The sequence below is a fragment of the Ichthyophthirius multifiliis genome, assembly GCF_000220395.1.
Source record: "Ichthyophthirius multifiliis unplaced genomic scaffold scaff_1120509251289, whole genome shotgun sequence".
Classification (NCBI taxonomy): domain Eukaryota; phylum Ciliophora; class Oligohymenophorea; order Hymenostomatida; genus Ichthyophthirius; species Ichthyophthirius multifiliis.
In genome coordinates, this window is record NW_004086019.1 from 64,857 (window position 1) to 83,669 (window position 18,813).

General features: G+C 17.4%; 4 protein-coding genes across 4 annotated transcripts, besides 52 other annotated features; all 4 read left to right on the plus strand. All coding sequences in view use genetic code 6, as the record gives it.

Moving 5' to 3' along the window:
* The first annotated feature begins 409 nt into the window (after window positions 1-409).
* Window positions 410-460: a microsatellite.
* A 267-nt stretch (window positions 461-727) lies between these two features.
* Window positions 728-790: a microsatellite.
* Window positions 791-908: 118 nt separating this feature from the next.
* Window positions 909-959: a microsatellite.
* Window positions 960-1,261: 302 nt separating this feature from the next.
* Window positions 1,262-1,302: a microsatellite.
* A 70-nt stretch (window positions 1,303-1,372) lies between these two features.
* Window positions 1,373-1,431: a microsatellite.
* Window positions 1,432-1,586: 155 nt separating this feature from the next.
* Window positions 1,587-1,732: a microsatellite.
* Window positions 1,589-1,691: a microsatellite.
* Window positions 1,598-1,676: a microsatellite.
* Window positions 1,603-1,657: a microsatellite.
* Window positions 1,733-2,849: 1,117 nt separating the features above from the next.
* Window positions 2,850-2,960: a microsatellite.
* Window positions 2,871-2,960: a microsatellite.
* Window positions 2,874-2,960: a microsatellite.
* Window positions 2,875-2,960: a microsatellite.
* Window positions 2,961-3,719: 759 nt separating this feature from the next.
* Window positions 3,720-5,682, plus strand: IMG5_176520 (morn domain repeat protein; the record flags this gene model as incomplete). The annotated part of the gene is made up of 4 exons (XM_004027692.1): window positions 3,720-3,754; window positions 4,279-4,976; window positions 5,197-5,425; window positions 5,484-5,682. The coding sequence occupies 4 exons, from the start codon at window positions 3,720-3,722 to the stop codon at window positions 5,680-5,682; spliced, it is 1,161 nt and encodes a 386-aa protein (XP_004027741.1).
* Window positions 4,979-5,113: a microsatellite.
* Window positions 5,045-5,113: a microsatellite.
* Window positions 5,081-5,183: a microsatellite.
* A 764-nt stretch (window positions 5,683-6,446) lies between the features above and the next one.
* Window positions 6,447-6,563: a microsatellite.
* A 635-nt stretch (window positions 6,564-7,198) lies between these two features.
* IMG5_176530 (hypothetical protein) lies at window positions 7,199-8,701 on the plus strand (the record flags this gene model as incomplete). The annotated part of the gene is made up of 3 exons (XM_004027693.1): window positions 7,199-7,955; window positions 8,106-8,158; window positions 8,279-8,701. The coding sequence occupies 3 exons, from the start codon at window positions 7,199-7,201 to the stop codon at window positions 8,699-8,701; spliced, it is 1,233 nt and encodes a 410-aa protein (XP_004027742.1).
* Window positions 7,863-7,912: a microsatellite.
* Window positions 8,702-8,822: 121 nt separating the features above from the next.
* Window positions 8,823-8,943: a microsatellite.
* Window positions 8,944-9,068: 125 nt separating this feature from the next.
* Window positions 9,069-9,130: a microsatellite.
* Window positions 9,127-9,182: a microsatellite.
* Window positions 9,183-9,428: 246 nt separating this feature from the next.
* Window positions 9,429-9,512: a microsatellite.
* Window positions 9,470-9,509: a microsatellite.
* Window positions 9,513-10,206: 694 nt separating the features above from the next.
* On the plus strand, window positions 10,207-11,672 carry IMG5_176540 (zinc finger ccch type domain protein; the record flags this gene model as incomplete). The annotated part of the gene is made up of 4 exons (XM_004027694.1): window positions 10,207-10,247; window positions 10,430-10,659; window positions 11,570-11,614; window positions 11,659-11,672. 4 exons carry the CDS (start codon window positions 10,207-10,209, stop codon window positions 11,670-11,672), a joined length of 330 nt encoding a protein of 109 aa, XP_004027743.1.
* Window positions 10,252-10,332: a microsatellite.
* Window positions 11,191-11,293: a microsatellite.
* Window positions 11,191-11,299: a microsatellite.
* Window positions 11,214-11,304: a microsatellite.
* Window positions 11,279-11,362: a microsatellite.
* Window positions 11,673-11,754: 82 nt separating the features above from the next.
* Window positions 11,755-11,788: a microsatellite.
* Window positions 11,757-11,786: a microsatellite.
* Window positions 11,789-11,801: 13 nt separating the features above from the next.
* Window positions 11,802-11,841: a microsatellite.
* Window positions 11,803-11,842: a microsatellite.
* A 51-nt stretch (window positions 11,843-11,893) lies between these two features.
* Window positions 11,894-11,926: a microsatellite.
* Window positions 11,927-12,099: 173 nt separating this feature from the next.
* Window positions 12,100-12,172: a microsatellite.
* A 67-nt stretch (window positions 12,173-12,239) lies between these two features.
* Window positions 12,240-12,316: a microsatellite.
* Window positions 12,244-12,326: a microsatellite.
* Window positions 12,327-13,924: 1,598 nt separating this feature from the next.
* Window positions 13,925-13,982: a microsatellite.
* Window positions 13,983-14,193: 211 nt separating this feature from the next.
* Window positions 14,194-14,266: a microsatellite.
* Window positions 14,267-15,090: 824 nt separating this feature from the next.
* Window positions 15,091-15,142: a microsatellite.
* Window positions 15,099-15,142: a microsatellite.
* Window positions 15,143-15,202: 60 nt separating this feature from the next.
* Window positions 15,203-15,244: a microsatellite.
* A 296-nt stretch (window positions 15,245-15,540) lies between these two features.
* Window positions 15,541-16,987, plus strand: IMG5_176550 (tricarboxylate carrier family protein, putative; the record flags this gene model as incomplete). Its single annotated transcript, XM_004027695.1, has 8 exons — window positions 15,541-15,632; window positions 15,706-15,838; window positions 15,891-15,995; window positions 16,057-16,162; window positions 16,260-16,437; window positions 16,484-16,551; window positions 16,599-16,742; window positions 16,852-16,987. Coding segments are annotated over 8 exons (962 nt in total), but the record flags the coding sequence as incomplete, so codon positions are not given.
* Window positions 15,654-15,711: a microsatellite.
* Window positions 16,189-16,246: a microsatellite.
* Window positions 16,195-16,246: a microsatellite.
* Window positions 16,762-16,834: a microsatellite.
* Window positions 16,988-17,151: 164 nt separating the features above from the next.
* Window positions 17,152-17,265: a microsatellite.
* Window positions 17,232-17,286: a microsatellite.
* Window positions 17,287-17,685: 399 nt separating this feature from the next.
* Window positions 17,686-17,722: a microsatellite.
* Window positions 17,695-17,729: a microsatellite.
* Window positions 17,730-17,899: 170 nt separating this feature from the next.
* Window positions 17,900-17,970: a microsatellite.
* Window positions 17,907-17,960: a microsatellite.
* Window positions 17,971-18,803: 833 nt separating the features above from the next.
* Window positions 18,804-18,813: part of a microsatellite that runs on past the window's edge.

The window sequence follows — 18,813 nt, forward strand, 5'->3', positions numbered from 1 at the left end:
AATATTTTTTCACTTTAGTTATAAAAAATTTGATCATTTTTTTCATAAATGTTATCTAATATAATGTCTTATTCAGAATCTTAAGAAAGATTTACTTAAAGTGTTATTGAAGAATTCTAAATAAAATCAAGAGATTATTATGTATTTCTAATATTTTAATTAATATAAATATTTTTTTTTTAAGAAAATTTCCTTTAAAGGACTTATTAAATGACCTATTTTCTTAAATATTTTAATTTTTGACTTATATTTAGTCTAATTAATAATGTATTAGTTTTTTTATAATTTTTTCTTTAAAATAACTATCTTTTTTAATTAATATAGGTATATTTGTATCTAGATATAATATACTCTTTCTTTTTTTGATAACTAAAAAAATGATAAATATTTATAAATAAATTTATATTTTTATATATATAAATATATATATATATATAATTATAAACATATATATATATATTTATTTTACTGTAAATAAAAACAATTCTGTATTTAATGTTAAAAAGATTTACATGCAAAACATTATAAATAAAAAATATTCTTTTTAGAAAATTGAATTTAATCTTTTATCATATAAAATGTCTCTTTATCTTAAGGAAATTATTCTAAAACTTCTAAAAAATCATTTCTTTCTATATATATTACAAAAGTAAATTCTGTACATTTACTATCATTTTATTAAGGTAAACCAGTAAAAAATCCTTAATAACCAAACCATTAATTTTACTTTATATATTTAAAAAATTTATTTTTTACAAATATAAGAAAATTTATATTTTTTATATATAAATATATAATATTTTTATTAAATAAATTTTAATTTTATGATATTATATTTATAATATAATTGTTTTAATTAATATATAAAGTAAAAAGATTTTTTTATAAAAATAATTAATTAAAAAAATAAAAAAATAATAAAAGATATTAAAAATAAATTAAATAAGATATAAAATAAAATTTTTACAAATAATATATATTTAAAATAAATATAAATAAAATAGATATATTTATATATAAATATATATGTATATATTTTTTTTAACATAATTTAAAAAATAATTTAAAATTTTGTTTATTTTATATTATTTACTTTAATTTAAGTTATTATAGGAGTTTATTATATGTTAGGAATATATTCAATAATTTAACCTTCGCGTATAAACATAAGCTTATTATTAAATTAACCTTTTTAATAAATATTATTATTAGGAAAATATGATTATTCTTTAAGCTTATAAACTAAACTATTAATTAATTATTAAGAAAAATATTTTTTTAAAAAAATATTAGTTTTAAGAATGTTTCCATAATATTCTTTAAATAAAGAATCTACTAAATCACATGAAATAAACTTATAAATAATAAAATAATATATATATATATATATATATATATATATATATATATATATATATATATATATATATACAGAAAGACAATTCTAAGGCAACTGTGATATTTTTTCTTCCATTTTTTTATTATATTATATTTATTATAATATTCTATTTTATATTTCTCTACTAATATTTCTTTAACTCATATATTATTATATATTATAAATTTATTTCCTATATATTTTAAAGTATATAATTTATTATTTTTATATTTATATTTATATTTATATTTATATTTATTTATATTTATTTATATTTATATTTATATATATATATATAAATTTAATTATATTTCAAAATGTATATATACATATTTTATATATTTATATACTTTAAACTAACTTATTTATTATAATAATTTTAAACAATAGTATTTACTGTTGATATACAATAAGTAAACATGCCACTAGAAATAACAGAAATAATACAAGACACTATTTTTTCATAATAAGAAATAGGATGAATATCTCCATAACCAATAGTTGTCATTGTTGTTACTATAAAATAAATGCTTTAAATATATTTTTTTAAATTATTTTAATCTTAAAATTAATTAAATTATATCCAGTTATCTTAATCTAATCGTGAAACTCCAAAAAAAAAGCATGCTAAAATGTGCGAAAGTAAAAAAACTCTAAAAAAAACCATAAAAAGTGTATATTTATGAAAATATTTTTCTTCTATTTATAATTATTGAAATACGAAATTCATTTCACTTTTAAATAGATATAAACAAATTAAAAATGTTAATATGCTATGTTTAAATGATAAAACTGAAATCAAATAAATTATATTTACCCAATATTTAGTATACAAGTAGTTTTTAATTATTTTTAAGCGGTCTTTTATTAAATGACCTTTCTCGAAATAGGCTAAGTTAAAATTTACATAAATATTTATAAAATAAATAGTATATAAAGGTATTAATATAGATTTTTCCATTCTTTTTTCTTCAAAGAATATACTTTCGGTATTAATAAAGGCTATAGAGTATGGAATATAAATTAATTCAAATAAACTTAAAATTTAAATTATTATTTTCCAAATAATTAAATATTTATTATCTGGATTTATTATAAATGTTTCATTTTTTTTAATTAAAAGATTAATTTTTTCTTAACTTTTATTTAATTCATAAGTTAAATTCATAGCCTTGTCCCCAAAACTCTAAAAATATTATTCTGGTATATTTTTAAACCTCCTAACTATATTAAATTCTTCAAATTTTTAAACAATTTTATTTACCATACGTATTTTTAATAACTAATTCCATTTATTTAATACTGTTGGCGACTTTACACATTTTTCTAATTTTTAATGTTCTTATAGTAGTTTTATTATTGGAGATTTTTATCTTTAGGTTAAAAAAGGAGATTCCGTATTTATTCTATAACTATAATTTTTCATAAAATTAATTTTTATTTTACACAAATATATAATAATTTTTTGTTTAAAAAAAATAACCTAAACAATAATAAAAAAAAAAATAAAAAAAAAATAAAAAAAAATAAAAAAACAAAAATATAAAAATAAAACAAAACAAAAATTAAAAAAACAAAAAAATATATTAATTATTAAATAAAATAACAAAATAACACATTAAATTTTTATTTATAAAAATAAAAAAATAATAATACATAAATATACAAAAAAAAAAAAAACAAAGCAAAAAAAAGTTAAATGGAATTATAAAAATATAAAATTCATTATTTAGCTGAATTTAAAAAAACTTATACATTTATAGAAACAATAGAAACACATGCATTTGGTGAAGTCTAAATATATCTTTAATAATAGACTAATTAGAAAGCTTTAATTAAATAAATTGACACAAATTCAGTCTAAGAAAGGGAACAATTACTCTAAAAAATTCAATAAATAGTCACTAATATGAACAAATGTTCAAATTTGATTCATTTAATAGGCTATACAGAGCTTCCTTAATACAATGATGATTAAATAAATACATTTTATTTAGTTTATGAGCACTTTCCGGATACTTTAGATAAATAATGGCCTATTTTAATCAAAGAAGAGGGTATAGGAGGATCTTGTAAAAAGTATTTTGCTCAAATATCCTATGGATTATTATGGTTGGAGTAATAAGGTGTAAAACATGGTGATATATGTCTTGAAAATATAGGTATATGTAAAGAAAATCAATAAATAAAGCTGATTTTTTCACATTTCAAAGAAACTAATTTATGCACCTCATATTCTTCTGTAAACTTAAACATTTTTAAAAACGAGGAAAATTGTGATGTTTTATCTTTTGGAATTTTAATGTTATTTTTAGGTTCTTTTAGGCATCCAAAAAGAAAAATGGAAGATCTATAAACAAATAAAAATATGCTCTAGTCTTTATTATAGAATAATATAGATATAAGAATACCTTATACTAAGGAATTTTGGGAATTAATGACTTAAATGACAAATAAAGATAAAAAAAGTAGAATTTAAATGCAAATTGTCTATAATAAATTAAAAAATATTACAGTTTTTAAATAAAATGAAACTCTTTTTGATGATTAAGATTTCTAAAAAGTTCAAATTGAAAATTTAAATATTCCCTAAAATATACAATAAGATATATTAGAGTTAAAATAAAAGCCATTCCAATAAAGAGCTTAAGTAATAAAAAATGTTCTTTTTTCAAAAAAAACGACCATAATAATAATAATAAGTATTAAACTCCTTTAAAAACACAAGCAGCTATTCCTTAAAAGAGCCATTATTTTTACACTACTCCTTAAAGTGAAGGTTATTAATAATCTTCTAAATGTAAAACTTAGAAATTTCAAAATTATTACGACAACCGTATTTCCCGCACGAGTTTAAATCAGTGTGTATTTTCTAAGGAATTCTTCGCCAATTATATAAGGAAACTCGAAGAGGACTTAGTCTACTAGAATTTCCAAGAACAAAAACTAAAAGAAGGACTAGTAAGAAAAGAATATCTAGACGGCTCCATTTATTTAGGTGAATTAAACCAACAAGGAGTAAGATAAGGTAGTGGAATATACTATTATAAAAAAGAAGGTATAACCCAAGAAATATATGCCGGTGAATGGAAAGATAACTTATTTGAAGGTTATGGAGTATACCTTTTTGCTTCCGGAGATAGATATGAAGGCCAGCTTTATTAGGGTTAAAAAAATGGAAGAGGGTCTTATTTTTATATAAACGGGAATGTCTATGAGGGAGATTGGGTCAATGATTTAAAATGCGGAAATGGAATTTTATACTTCACATCTTTTGGAGAAAAATATGTCGGAGATTTCAAAGATGGACTAAGACATGGATAAGGCTCTTATTATTTCAAGAATGGGGACGTTTTTAATGGAGAATGGGCTTTTGGATTAAAAGAAGGAGGAGGATAAGTATTTTTTGCCGACGGAAGTGTTTTTACAGGTTTTTGGAAAAAAAACTATCCTCATGGAAATGGTAAAATGAATTATGCAAATGGTGATATATATGAAGGAAATTATGGTTTTGGATAAAAGAATGACGATGGAATTTATTTGCATTAAGATGCTAATTCTGCATATTAAGGAAAATTTAAATTAGATGAACCTGAAGGTAATATATATAAATAATAATTTATACATTAAATATATATAAATAAATACAAAATAATATAAAAATTGATATATTTAAATATCATATATTTATTAATAAATATATATATATATATATATATATATATATATATATATTTTTTTGTATAAATATTTATATACATTAATATATTTATATATAATTTTATTTTTATTTATAAATATATTTCATATATTTTTAGGTTTAGGTGTTTTTTAATATAAAAATGGAGATGTCTATGAAGGATAAGTAAGTAAAGGGTATAGATAAGGAAAAGGTGTTTATGTTTATGTTAATGGCGATAAATATGATGGTGAATTTAAAATGGATAAAAAGCATGGTAATGGAATTCTTTACTTTGCAAATGGTAATGTTTTTGAAGGATATTTTGTTTTGGGATAAATGAAAGGTTTCGGGAAAATGACATATGAGTAAATATATATATATATATAAAATTAATTATACATATTACATATATATATATAATAGAAACGGAGACATTTATAAAGGAAATTGGTTAAGTGATTAAAAACATAGTAAAGGAGAATATATTTGGTCTTCTGGTGAGAAATTTTAAGGCTATTGGAAATTCGATAAAATAAATGGAAAAGGTGTTTTTGTTGAAAAAAACACAAATACAATTAGAGGAATCTGGTAAGATGATAAATATATTAATACAATATAATGATTTAAATAAATTTTATTATATATATATATATATATTTTCATTATTATTATTAATTATTTTACATACTTTATAAAATATTATTTCTACAAAATGGACATATTTAATTATTTAATAACCAAACTTATATACATTCTTAATGAAAATAATGTTTACAAAAAGGCATTTCTACAATAATTTATTCACTAGAGTATTCTATTAGACAAATAGAGCATTTATCTTCCCCTTCTTCATTTTCCTTTCCATATTAATAATTTTTTAATTTATTTATTTCTTCTTAATTTAACCCCCTTTATACTACATTATTATTATTTATATTGTAAACATCATTTACAAGAATAAAAAGTGCATAAGTAAATAAAAAGCTAAAAATTATTTATAAACAAAGCAAATTTATAGCCAAAACAAAATTAAAAAAATATAACGAAATTTTCTAAAATAATAAATCTTCACCAAATTCGTAAAATATATGTGTTTTTTCATATCCATTCAATAAATAAATTAAACTAAATAAAAATGTAATTTCATACTCATAATAAGATCTACCTTTTAAGAATCGAATTATTACTAAACATTGCTCTATTCTTAAAAATAAAACTAAACAATTGCAAAATATTAGCCTGTCTAATTATATACTCAAATAATTCCATTATATATACGAGTATATTGAATATGACAAAGGTAATATATATGCATATATGATAAATAATATTTATTTTACGGATTCTAAAATTTATTTTGAGTGCATTTTTATATTTATTTAAAATATTAAATCAAATCAAATTAAATTAAATCAAATCAAATTAAATTAAATTAAATCAAATCAAATTAAATTAAATTAAATTAAATTAAATTAAATTAAATTAAATTAAATTAAATATAAAACTATCAATAGTGATTTTTTATAATTTTATATATAATACTAGTTTAAATATATGAATATTAGTAAAGATTGTGAAAAATTTAATAAATATTAAAAAATAATATATATCAATATTAAAAAATAAATTAATATAAAAATAAGATAAAAAATTCTAAAAAAAAAATATAAATTAATTTTTTTTATTAAAAAAAAAATATGTAGCATTATTATTTCCTCTTAACGTTTTGCCTTAACTTTATATTGTTTTTACAAAAAGGTATATTTTCCTCCTCTAAGCCTCCAACTTTAGAACTCTAGCGAAAAATCCTATCAGCCTGGTAAACTAACTCTACAACGCATTCAAATAATATATGTTTCAAACCTTAACATTCCCGTCCTAAATTTCCTATTATCTATAATATAAGTTTACCCGTGAATTGCAAATAATAACCTTTAGTAAAACTCTATTAAGAATGTATATTTAAAAATCTTGCCTATACAACCCGTTTATATTACGACAAAGATTAAACTGAAAAAAAGCTAAATGATTAAAACCCAAAAAATGTGAAAAAATCCGAATCATTTTTTACTCTAGCTTTAGATCTTTCTATTCCCTTTTCATGGGTGAAAAGTTCAGTTTGCTAGACTTGTGATAGAATGGGAAAAAATTGTGTATAGAACTGTTCATACGGATTAAACAAAACAGCTTTATATGACAAAACATTCGCCTGTTAAAAATGTTCCAAAACAAATAAATGCGCAGAAATAGATTCATATGCCGAAGGCATGTCCGTAATCGGTTAGTTTGTCGAAGTTGAAAATTTAAGGTTTCCCAAATACCCTTATTTAAAACTAAAAAACTAAAAAATCCTTTGGGCTCATGCCCTTTCTGGTTAGCAATTTTTAATGGCAGATGGGGTTTTAGGATTAGGTAAATAATATGATGAAATGAACGGAGGTTATGCCGACGAAGAAAATACTAAAAACAACATAGACGAAGAATTCGAGAGTAAAACTGAAGATGAAATAGAAGAAGATAATGATATTTAAGACGAAAATTAAAAAAATCCTTCCAATATGTATTTATATAAAGAGGAAGGAATTTCATTATTGGAAACAATTAAACAATAAATAGAAGATGTAGACGCTTAAATTTTCACTTTATATATATCTGATGATGCTCATTATCCCATGCATATAGGATTCGGCAATTATACTACTTAATATATTCATGAGCCGGAATAAAACTAAATTAAATGGATTTATTCACCTTAACATACCGCTATGGAATCCTAGTATAGCCTTTGGATTATAAACATTTAATATATAAGAATAGTGAAAAAAAATATATAATAATAAGATGAAAAAAAAGAAAAAGAAGAAGAGCTTTATGAAGTTTTGGAGCCATTAGATAGTATAGAATTAAATACAAATAAAGGCTTATTGAGCCTATCTACGACTGCTTTAGTATTACCCGGAGTCCATTTAAATAAAATATTATAACTTATAGAAAGCAATTTAAATATAAAATGTAGTATAAGTAAATAGTATTTATTTTTTGTAGTGTGTGACGAGGTCTAATCTTTGAGTGATTTCGACGATTTAGCAATGGTCATAGTAATAGGATATTACCAAAAAGTCCATTTATAGATAAATCCTAGAGATTTAATACTTGACTGCAAAAAAAAAAGTAAAAGCAAATATTCAACATATAAATGCATACTCAATTTTTAATAGTCTTATGATGATAAAATAATATTAGGAGAGGCTACTTTAAGAAATTAATATTTAGTTTTCGAAATGAACACTAAAATGATAGGATTTGCCCCTGCTAAAAATAAATTTAATGATATGAGTTTTATTTAAGAATTAGAGTATTTATTTGAAATAGTAGAATAAGGATTTGCAGCTGATTTCCCTTATATATTAGGTTTATTATGTTTTAGTATTACCGGAGTAGTTATATTTTTAGTTATTAGGTTCAAGAAATATTTTAAAATTAGAAAATTAATTATTGCTGAGGAAAAGAATGATGTTAAACCTTTATTTAAATAAAATGAACATTAAATGAGTGAAGAAATGTATAAATAATTGTAAATGTAAGAATCGAAAGATGATAAAGATACAAGTTTATAGCCTACTTAAATTGGGGAATATTGATTTTTTATTTACAAATGTTTGTATGATTTATTTTATTTATAATAATAAAATATTTTAAATTATAATTTATTAAAAAAGCAATCATTATATTATTGTAAAGAATACATTAATAATATATATATATATAAAGTATATATATTTTTTATAAAATATATATTAAATTTAAATATAAATTATTATTAATATAATATATTTTATTTATATAAATATATAATCTTTTATATAAATATATTATATTTTATTTAAGATTTTAAAATATTTTTTTTTTTTTTAAATAATTTAAATAATTATAATAGTACAAAAAATAATTTTAATTATCCTAAAAAAATATAAAATTTAAATTTAAATATATATATAAAAAAAATGCTTTAAAATTATATAAAATATTATTTAAATATTTATAATATATATAATAAAATTTAAAAATATATATGTATATATATATATATATATATATATATATATATATTTATTTATATATTCATAAAATCAAAATATTCATATATATATTTTCATATTTTTTATATATTTGAATAACTAAATTAAAAAATAATAATTTATAATATTATTGACAATCATTTGCCCTTATTTAAATTTAAATATATAAAAATAAAATTTAGCTCAAAACATATTTTAAAAACAATAAAACGTCAATAAAAAGAAGTATAATAATTTAAAGATTAAGAAAAGGAAAAATAAAAATAAAAAAATAATAATTAACCTCCAAAAAAATTAAAAAAGAACAAAAAAATAAAAATTAAAATTAAAATTAAAAAATATAATAAAAATATTAAAAAAATAAAAAAAAAAAAAACGAAAATATAAATAACTTCTACATATGAACAATACAAATGTAAAGAATCAATAAGAAAATTACATATAATAACTATAAAATCCTTAATAAATTCCTTTTTTTCTATAAAAAATAAATACTGATGAAAAAATAATTAAAAAAGCTTCTGTATTTTTTTAGGAAGAAAACAAAAGCTTATTTGACCAATTTTCTTTATTCCCTCACCAGCAATTTTTTTATAAAAAACTCTTAATAGTATCCCTAATAATACTTATATTAACCCTTCTTATAGTAATGTAATCCTGAAATACCAAAAGCTTTCCAAATAAATACAAAAATAGAAGAAAAAACTCCATAAAAAATTCTAATTTCCGACTTTAAAATATTCCCTTGTACAAGAAAAGACCCACATGATAAAATAAAATGTCCTTATTTTCATAATGATTCAGACAGAAGAAGATCATTGTAAGAATATTAATATTCTTTTAATTTTTGTCAAAGAAAAAGCAAATGTGCTTATAAAAAAAACTGCCCGTAGTCACATAATAAAGTCGAATAGCTATATCATCCATTAAGATACAAAACTAAATTTTGTGAAGACTATATATAATTTGGAAAATGTACATACGGTTCTTTTTGTTGCTTTGCTCATTCAGAAGATGACATAGTAATTCCTTTATTAGATAAATTAGAAAAAAATGAAATTTTTTATATGTATTTTTATAAAACTGTATGGTGCCCTAATACTAAAGAGTAAATATATATATATATATATATATATATATATATATATATATATATTTTAAATAAATAAATTATATTATATATATATATATATTATTTACCTTTATTTTATTTATATATAATAATTTATATTATATATTTTTTAAAAAAATTATTTAAATTTTTTTTTTTTATTATTATTTATAAACTAGTCATGACAGATGTTCTTGTCCTTATATGCATAATGTTTAAGATTTTAGAAGAGATCCTAAAAAAATAAAACTTATTTAAGAATAATGTAGTACTTGGATTAAAGATAATATTAATAAATATATAGACGGATAATGTGAAACTTAATTAGATTGTAATTATTGTCATGGATGGAAAGAGTTTAATTATCATCCTTTAATTTATAAAACTAAATAGTGCTTGAATTTGAATTGTAATGAAAATAAAGAATGCCATTTATATCATAATGAAAAAGAAAGAAGGCATATTATAATATAAAGTATATAAATTTATGTATATATATATAAATATTTAGAGTTCTAAACGAATAAACATATAATTAAGGCTTAGATATTGCTATTTAAATTACATAGAATTAAAAAAAGTATTATATTTTAAAAAAATATATTATATATAAAATAAGGTTCAATGTTATACAATAATTAGGTGCTCCATAAGATGTTTTTTTTAATTAAAATGAAATAAAAATGATGAATTTAAAAATTAAAAAATAATTTATGAAAAATTAAGATATCTAAATAATAAACAATAATAAATATGAAAAAAAGCCAATGTATGTAGAAGTTTTAAATTCAAAATAGGTATTTTAAGAAAAAAATCAAGAACAATTTTAAGGAAATTAACGTTTTATAGAAAATGATTAATAAAATACAGAAAAAAAAAACTTTTTTATAAATTTTTAATAAAATTAAATGAATTATGAATAATAAAATAATTGTAAATTATAATAAAATCTTCCAATTTTTTAATAATAATAATAAAATTTTCCAATTTTTTAATAATAAATATAATAATAAAATTTTCCAATTTTTTAATAATAATAATAATAATAATAAAAATAATAATATTAATATTAGTATTAATAATATTAATTATAAAAATATTAATAATAATAAATATTTTAATAAACTTATGTATAAAATAATTAATCTTTTAAAAATTATTTTATTGAAAAAATAATTAATAACTTTTAAATATTTTATATTAAAATGGTTTTGATGAAGATAAAATTAAGAAATTAAGTTATTAAGATATTTCATTTTTTTAATTTTTAAATGAAAACTAAAAAATCAATTTATAAAAAATACTTAATTAAATTAAAGATGATGAAGATCTTCCTATTAAAGAAATTAATTCTTATGTAAATGGTAATTTAAATATAATATATATATATTCTATTATATTTTTATAGATTTTAATATTTGAACAAACAAACAAAAATTTTGCTATTTCTTTTAAAATTATATAAATTTAAATAAAGTTTAAATTATTATAGATAGATATATACATATATATATAAAAAAATATATATAAGAAAAAAAAGATTTTTTCCTCAATTATATATATAAAAATATTATTATATAAAAATTATTATTTCTATTGTAAAAATTATATAATAAATTTTGTTTTGTATATATTTAATTATATATTTTTATTTTTATTTTTATTTTATTTTATTTAAAAAAATATTTCTAAATATATATACAAATGTAATTAAATATAATTTTTTATATATTTTTTATTAATTATAAATGAAACATAAAATAAAAAAGATTAAATTAAGAAAAATTAAAATAAGCAAAATAAATCATAAAAAAATAATAATTTATATATATATATTTACAAAATAAAAATATCATATATATAAATATATATATATATTTATATATATATTTATATATATATATATATATATATATATTATACTTATATACAATTAAAATAGTCATATTATATAAACCCTAAAATATAAAACAAAGTTATAAAACTCAAACTTATTATTATAATTAATTTTTAATTTCTACTTCTTATTATAATTATTTCTATTAATTTTATTATTATTATTAATTTTAATTATTACTAACCGTGTCTTACCCAATCATAATAATATCTTATTTTTTCGGAATAAATGTAAAAAAAATATTAATAACCCCAAAAAGCTTAAAAGCACCCCATAAATCCAAAATATACCCACCTTTAATTCATTATTATTCAAACTATATTAAAGCTATTTTCCCATTCCGAAATTTAACAAAGTATAACAAATCGCATAAAAAACACTCAAAAATCCTATTACCTATCCTAAAGGACTATCTGCTTCCGGTTCTTTATCATCATTTAAATCTTTAATTTATCCTTATTCTACCAAAGCAAAAGACTTCTACACATAAGCAGCTAAATTACAATCAGAAGCTGCCCAAGTAGAACTTTCAATAACCATATTGAGTGCCAGTAATGCTACTTTATTTTACACACTAGTATCCCAGAAATATGCAAATATAACAAAAAGCCAATGTAGTCCATAAAAAAGTCCGTTTGCTCTTGAAATCCATATAAAATTCTTCACTTTATGTCCAATAATTCCTACTAAAAAAGCCCCCAATAATTCCCCGCTATTTGACCCGGCAAGAATATTTCCAGTTTATGATCCGTCTTTAAGTATATTTTTTGTATATATAGGAAGCATTAAATTTTCCTAAATTCTATGTATTACCAAAGGAATTATAAAAACTGCAATTAAAAAATTATATTTTCTATTAGGAATTACAATTTACGCCCCTTTATATGCAGTAAAGATAAACTCTTTCGTTTCCTTTGAAATATTTTTTAAAAAGCTTAATTTGTTCTTTTCATCGAAACTTGCAACAGGTGAGCCCTGACTTTAATGCTTTAAAAAAAGCACACATAAAGCCGCAAGTAAATAAAAAGGCGGTAAATGCATAAAACAGAATATAGGTCCATATCTCTAAATCATAGGAACGGATAAAAGTGCCCCAAAAACGCCTCCGATTTCATAACAAACATGCGCAAACCCATTAAATTGCTTTAATTTTGCATAATTATCTCCTATAATCTGCTTTGGAATGAGTCTTCTAACTGACTCTATGCCCCCTTAACACAAACCTATGATGATATAACATGGGAATATAATCCAAGGGTTCCAACTTCCTATTTTATAGAAATCTGTTTCCCCATTAATATCTCCTCCAGTGCAACTATTTAGTATAATCAAAAAAAGAATCACTAAAGCCATAACTATAATCACAAAAGAAAATAAAAAAGACGGTCTTATACTTTTAGTCAATCTTCCCAGCCATAAATTAAAAATTGACTAAGAAAAACCATTCACTATTTATAAAATACTCAAAACTTAAATTCCTTTTTATTTAAAAGATATCAATGTATATAATGAAATACCCGAATTCATAGTTTCATATGCAAACTTATAACAAAAAAGGGTTGAATAGTATATAAATGCTTAAATTTATTCACTTTTTTTAAAGTTATTTATAATTTCTGAAAATTTAAATTAAGAATTTACTTAAGATACTATTTATTATTTTAATTAAGGAGAAATTGTTGGATTATAATCATTATTAATTATATTTGCATCAGTTTCTTATATTGGGTTTGCTTAAAAGTTTTATTAAGGCTAGACTAACATTATATTTTTTCTTATATGTAAATATATATTAGAAGATATATATATATTAAATGTTATATAAATATATATTATAAGCTTTTTTTTTATTAAATGATTTTTTTTATTGCTAAATGTAAGCTATAAAATAATATGAGGTTTAATTTTATTTTATTTGGTGGAGGAATTAAATTTATAACTGTATTTTTTATATTTGGTATTTATTATATTAATTTATAAAAGGTGTAGATTATTATTTGTTAAAAAATACAAAATTAGTTTTTAAAATATGTTTAAAAGGTGGAGTATATATATATATAAATATATATAAATATAAATATTTTTTTATATTTATATATAAATATAATATAAATATATAATCATAATAATATTTTATATAATTAATTAAATATTCATGTATAATTTTTATTTTTTATAATAAAAATTAAACAATTATATATTATTAATTTATTTAAAATTTTTATTTGATAAAAGATATTAATTTTTATTTATTAATTAATATAAAAAATTAAAATATTAGGCAATTATGATAATATATAATTTAATAATTATATTAAATAATGTTAATTTGAATATATTTTTAGGATAATTTACATATTTTTTTTTGAATAAATTAAAAATTTAACAGATTATTTAAATAATGACAAATATATATATAATATACGTTAAATACTAAAATTATTGTGTATTATTTATATTGAATCTTTATTTATTACAAATATTTAAATTTTCTCTAATTATATATAGTTATTTTTATATAATCTAAATAATTAAAAATATATTTTCTATTTTATTATGTTTTAAAATAGATTATATTATATATATAAAAATTTTAGTATATATTTTTTAATGTTTTATTATTATTGAATTTTCATCCATTTTATTATAAAAAAATTGTTAATTATATTATATTTTTTTTTTATTTTAATATGACAAATATGACAATAAACAAATATATAATATAATTTTTTTTTTACATAGAAAAAATAAATATAAAATATAAATATTTATAATCTATATTATAAAACAAAAATTTATTATAATTATTTTAATTTAAAAAATAGTAATCTCATTTGATTTTTTTTTATTACTTTATAAAAAATTAAAAATAAAAGAATAAAATAATATAAATTTTAGTCTTTTATATTAATTTAAATTCGGCATTTTTATAAATTATTATAAATATAAAAATATATATATAAATATATATATATATATATATATATATATATATGTAATTTATTTTTTTAAAAATACATAAATAATAACTAAAATAAAGATAATTAATATAATTATATAAATATTATTTAATATAAAATGTATTTAATATAGATATATAAATATATTATTATTTTAATATTTTTTATGTTTGAAATTAATATATTATTTATTTATATAATAATATTTCAATATTAAATATATAATACAATATTTTCTTTAAAAAAATAAAAAACTATAATATTCAATTAATTAATAATAATTTGGGTATATATTTGCTTATAATTATATTTTATAAACAAAAAATAACATATTATTAATTATAAAATTAAAGCCAAAAATAAAAAAGTAGAGCCTATTATTTAAATCAAAAAAAAATTAACAATTTTAAAAAATAATATATACAGAAAAAAAATGAAACAATACGATCCATAATTATAATCAGCTTTTGATCTTCACACCTATAAAGGTCGCTTACAGCATTTTAATATGATGCTGTTTCCCTCGTATATATATTTTAAAACTATTAAAAAAAAACACATATATATATATAAAAAAATAATTTATTATAAAAAAAAGAAATTTTTTTCATTACAATTAGACAATAAAAGATTATTAAAATACTTTAAAAAAAATCGAAACAGATCCTTCTTTATAAAAACAATATTCAAACTAAAAACTATGGGAAATGAAATATGTTATACTATCAAATGTAAGAAAACTACGTTTTTTACAAATTTATATATGAGTATATAAAAATATAGACTCATCCATAAACAAAAGAATGTATTTCTATTCCTTTCCGAACAAGTGGGTTTATTATTACTAATACTCCTATAAGTTTTTTATTGGCAGTATTACCTCCTACAGTAAACAATAATTTACATATATATATTATTGAATATTACTATTTATTTAAATAAAATATAGCCAATAAATTAAATAATGAGCCAAACAATAAATTAAACATTTAATTTTTGTTTTAATTACAGTAATAGAAATTTGTCAAATATTTATAATTATAAAGAAATGACATGTAAAATAAAAAAAAAAAAAATAAACAAATAAATATATAAATATATATATATATATATATATATATATATATATATATATATATTTTTTAAAAAAAGTTTCATATTTATGCGCTATCACAGTTGCTATTTCAAGCAGTTTAGGTACTGCTGCTATTTCTCGAAGAATAACCTTTAATAAATTCGCTTAAAAAATTGTTTTAAGTATTTCTCCTTATATTGGAGTTGCTCTTGCAAGTTCATTTAATTTATTTTTTTCGAGATATTAAGACTTTATGCAATTTTATATATATTTATAATATTTTTAATAAAATAATAAAAAGTAAAGGAATATAAGTTTGTGATATTGAAACTGAAATGCCTATACGAGATTCGTGTTCTTTATAAGCAGGTAACTTTTCTAAAAAATAAAATAAATAATCAAATTAATTAATTTAGCGAAAATTGCTTTTTTTTAAGCTTTGGCAAGTAGAGTAATTATACCAATTCCAGTGTTTATGATTCCTATTGGGGGAATGAATTTACTTAAATATTATAATAAATATCCAAAAGGAAAATTGTCATAAAATATCTTTGGATCAAGTCTTTTTATTTTTTATCAATATAAATATATAATATAAATATATATATAATAATAATTATACAAAAATATATATATATATATATATATATATTTTAATAATATATTTAGCACTTGCAGCCTTAGGTTTATGGATTGGAAGTACAGTTGGATTTGCTTTATTTGAATAACAATCAAAAATACATGTCAGTTTATTAGAGGAACAATTTCATAATCTAAAAGATAAAAAGGAAATAAAATTGAATATGTAAGTTTTAATAAAGGATTATGAACAGTTTTTTTTATTACTAATTTTTCTTTCTTAATTTTTTTTATTAAATACAATTATATTTACTTTTATATATATAATATTAAATATGATTTATTATTCATATAAGATTTATTTAAATTAATAATATATGAAACTATACCTATAATAAATATTTATTTAAATTATAATTATTATTATATATAAGTTATTTAATATAAATATAATATATATATATTATAATTAAAATTATTTTTTATTTAATTATTTATAAAATAATTTTTTTTTATATAGTTATAGCTAGTTATATTTTTGCTTTAAATAAATAAATTATATATTAATTTATATACAAATATATATTAATATATATCTTAATTTAGAAATTATTTTTATAATTTTATTTTAATATATATATATTATATCTAACTTAATATATAAACTTTATTTATTTTTATCTCAAAATCATTTAATTCTTTTGAAAAATAAAATGTTATATCTATTAGATTTCCATAAAAAAATATAAAATTAATTATTTTTATATATAATATTATCTAATTAATAAATAACTTATAAATTTTAAAATTTATTAGCTTTTATAGTCTTTTTAATTAAGAAATCTTTAATATATTTTATTGAAAACTTTTAATATTTTTAGAATTTATGAAATATTTTGATTTTTCTTAATTTTTTTAAATCTTTATAATTAGATTTATATATAATTATTTATATTAATTATTATATTTAGAAAATAAAATAAAAAGTTAAATTTTTGAAATGTATTTTTTTATTAGAAAGAAAGTATTTTTCAAAAAAAAAAAAATATTGAAATAAAATAAATAATTATACATTACATATTAATTAAAAATATAAAAAAAAATAGAAAACATTATAAAATGAATAAACCATACAATACATATTTAAAAACAAATTCATATAATCTATATTAACAAAATCAAAATCATTAATCATATTATAATAAACAATTTTCTTAAAATTCAATATAATAAACATAACATAATTAAATTATATAATAAGTAAAATCAAAAAATAAAAATCTATATTTAAAAAATAGGATCACAATACAAATTAATTATTTATTCCATAAGTACATGTAAAAAAATATACTCCTTTATATAAAAATATTTTAAAATCCATTTACAAGTGGCATAATATATACTTTAAATACTATACATAAGATAATGAAGAATATTATTATCATCCTTACTAAAATAAAAATAATTATAATAAACCTTAACATGGATCATTAATTTATAGTATAGATGGAACATATGAATAAATTTAAGAACACTATTAACCAAGAAATTAAATAAGTTTGGTTTATACTATAAATCTTTTTTAATATTAATTTTTTTTATTTGAGAAGTTAATAATTTAAAATAAAACTAATCATCACATTTGTTTGTTTTCCATTTACCTTTAAATTTTAAAGATAATGATTTTGAAAGCTTATTTAGTGAATATGGATAAGTTGTTTCGGCAAAAGTAAGTAAAAAACCAGATGGAGCAAGCAAAGGATTTGGTCAATTTTTTTATCTTTTATTTTATTTTTATAATATATATTTATTATTTATTTTTTAATTAAAATATAGGCTTTATAAGTTATAATAGTTCATATGAGGCTGAAAATGCAATAAGATATTTAAACGGCTTACATATATAAAGTAAATTCAAATATAAATAATATTTTTATATTAAACTTATATAGATAAAAAACTTAAAGTTGAAATAAGAAAAGAAAATAAGTTTTGAAAATTGGAAAAATATATACATATTATTATTATACTTATTTATGAAAATATATATAT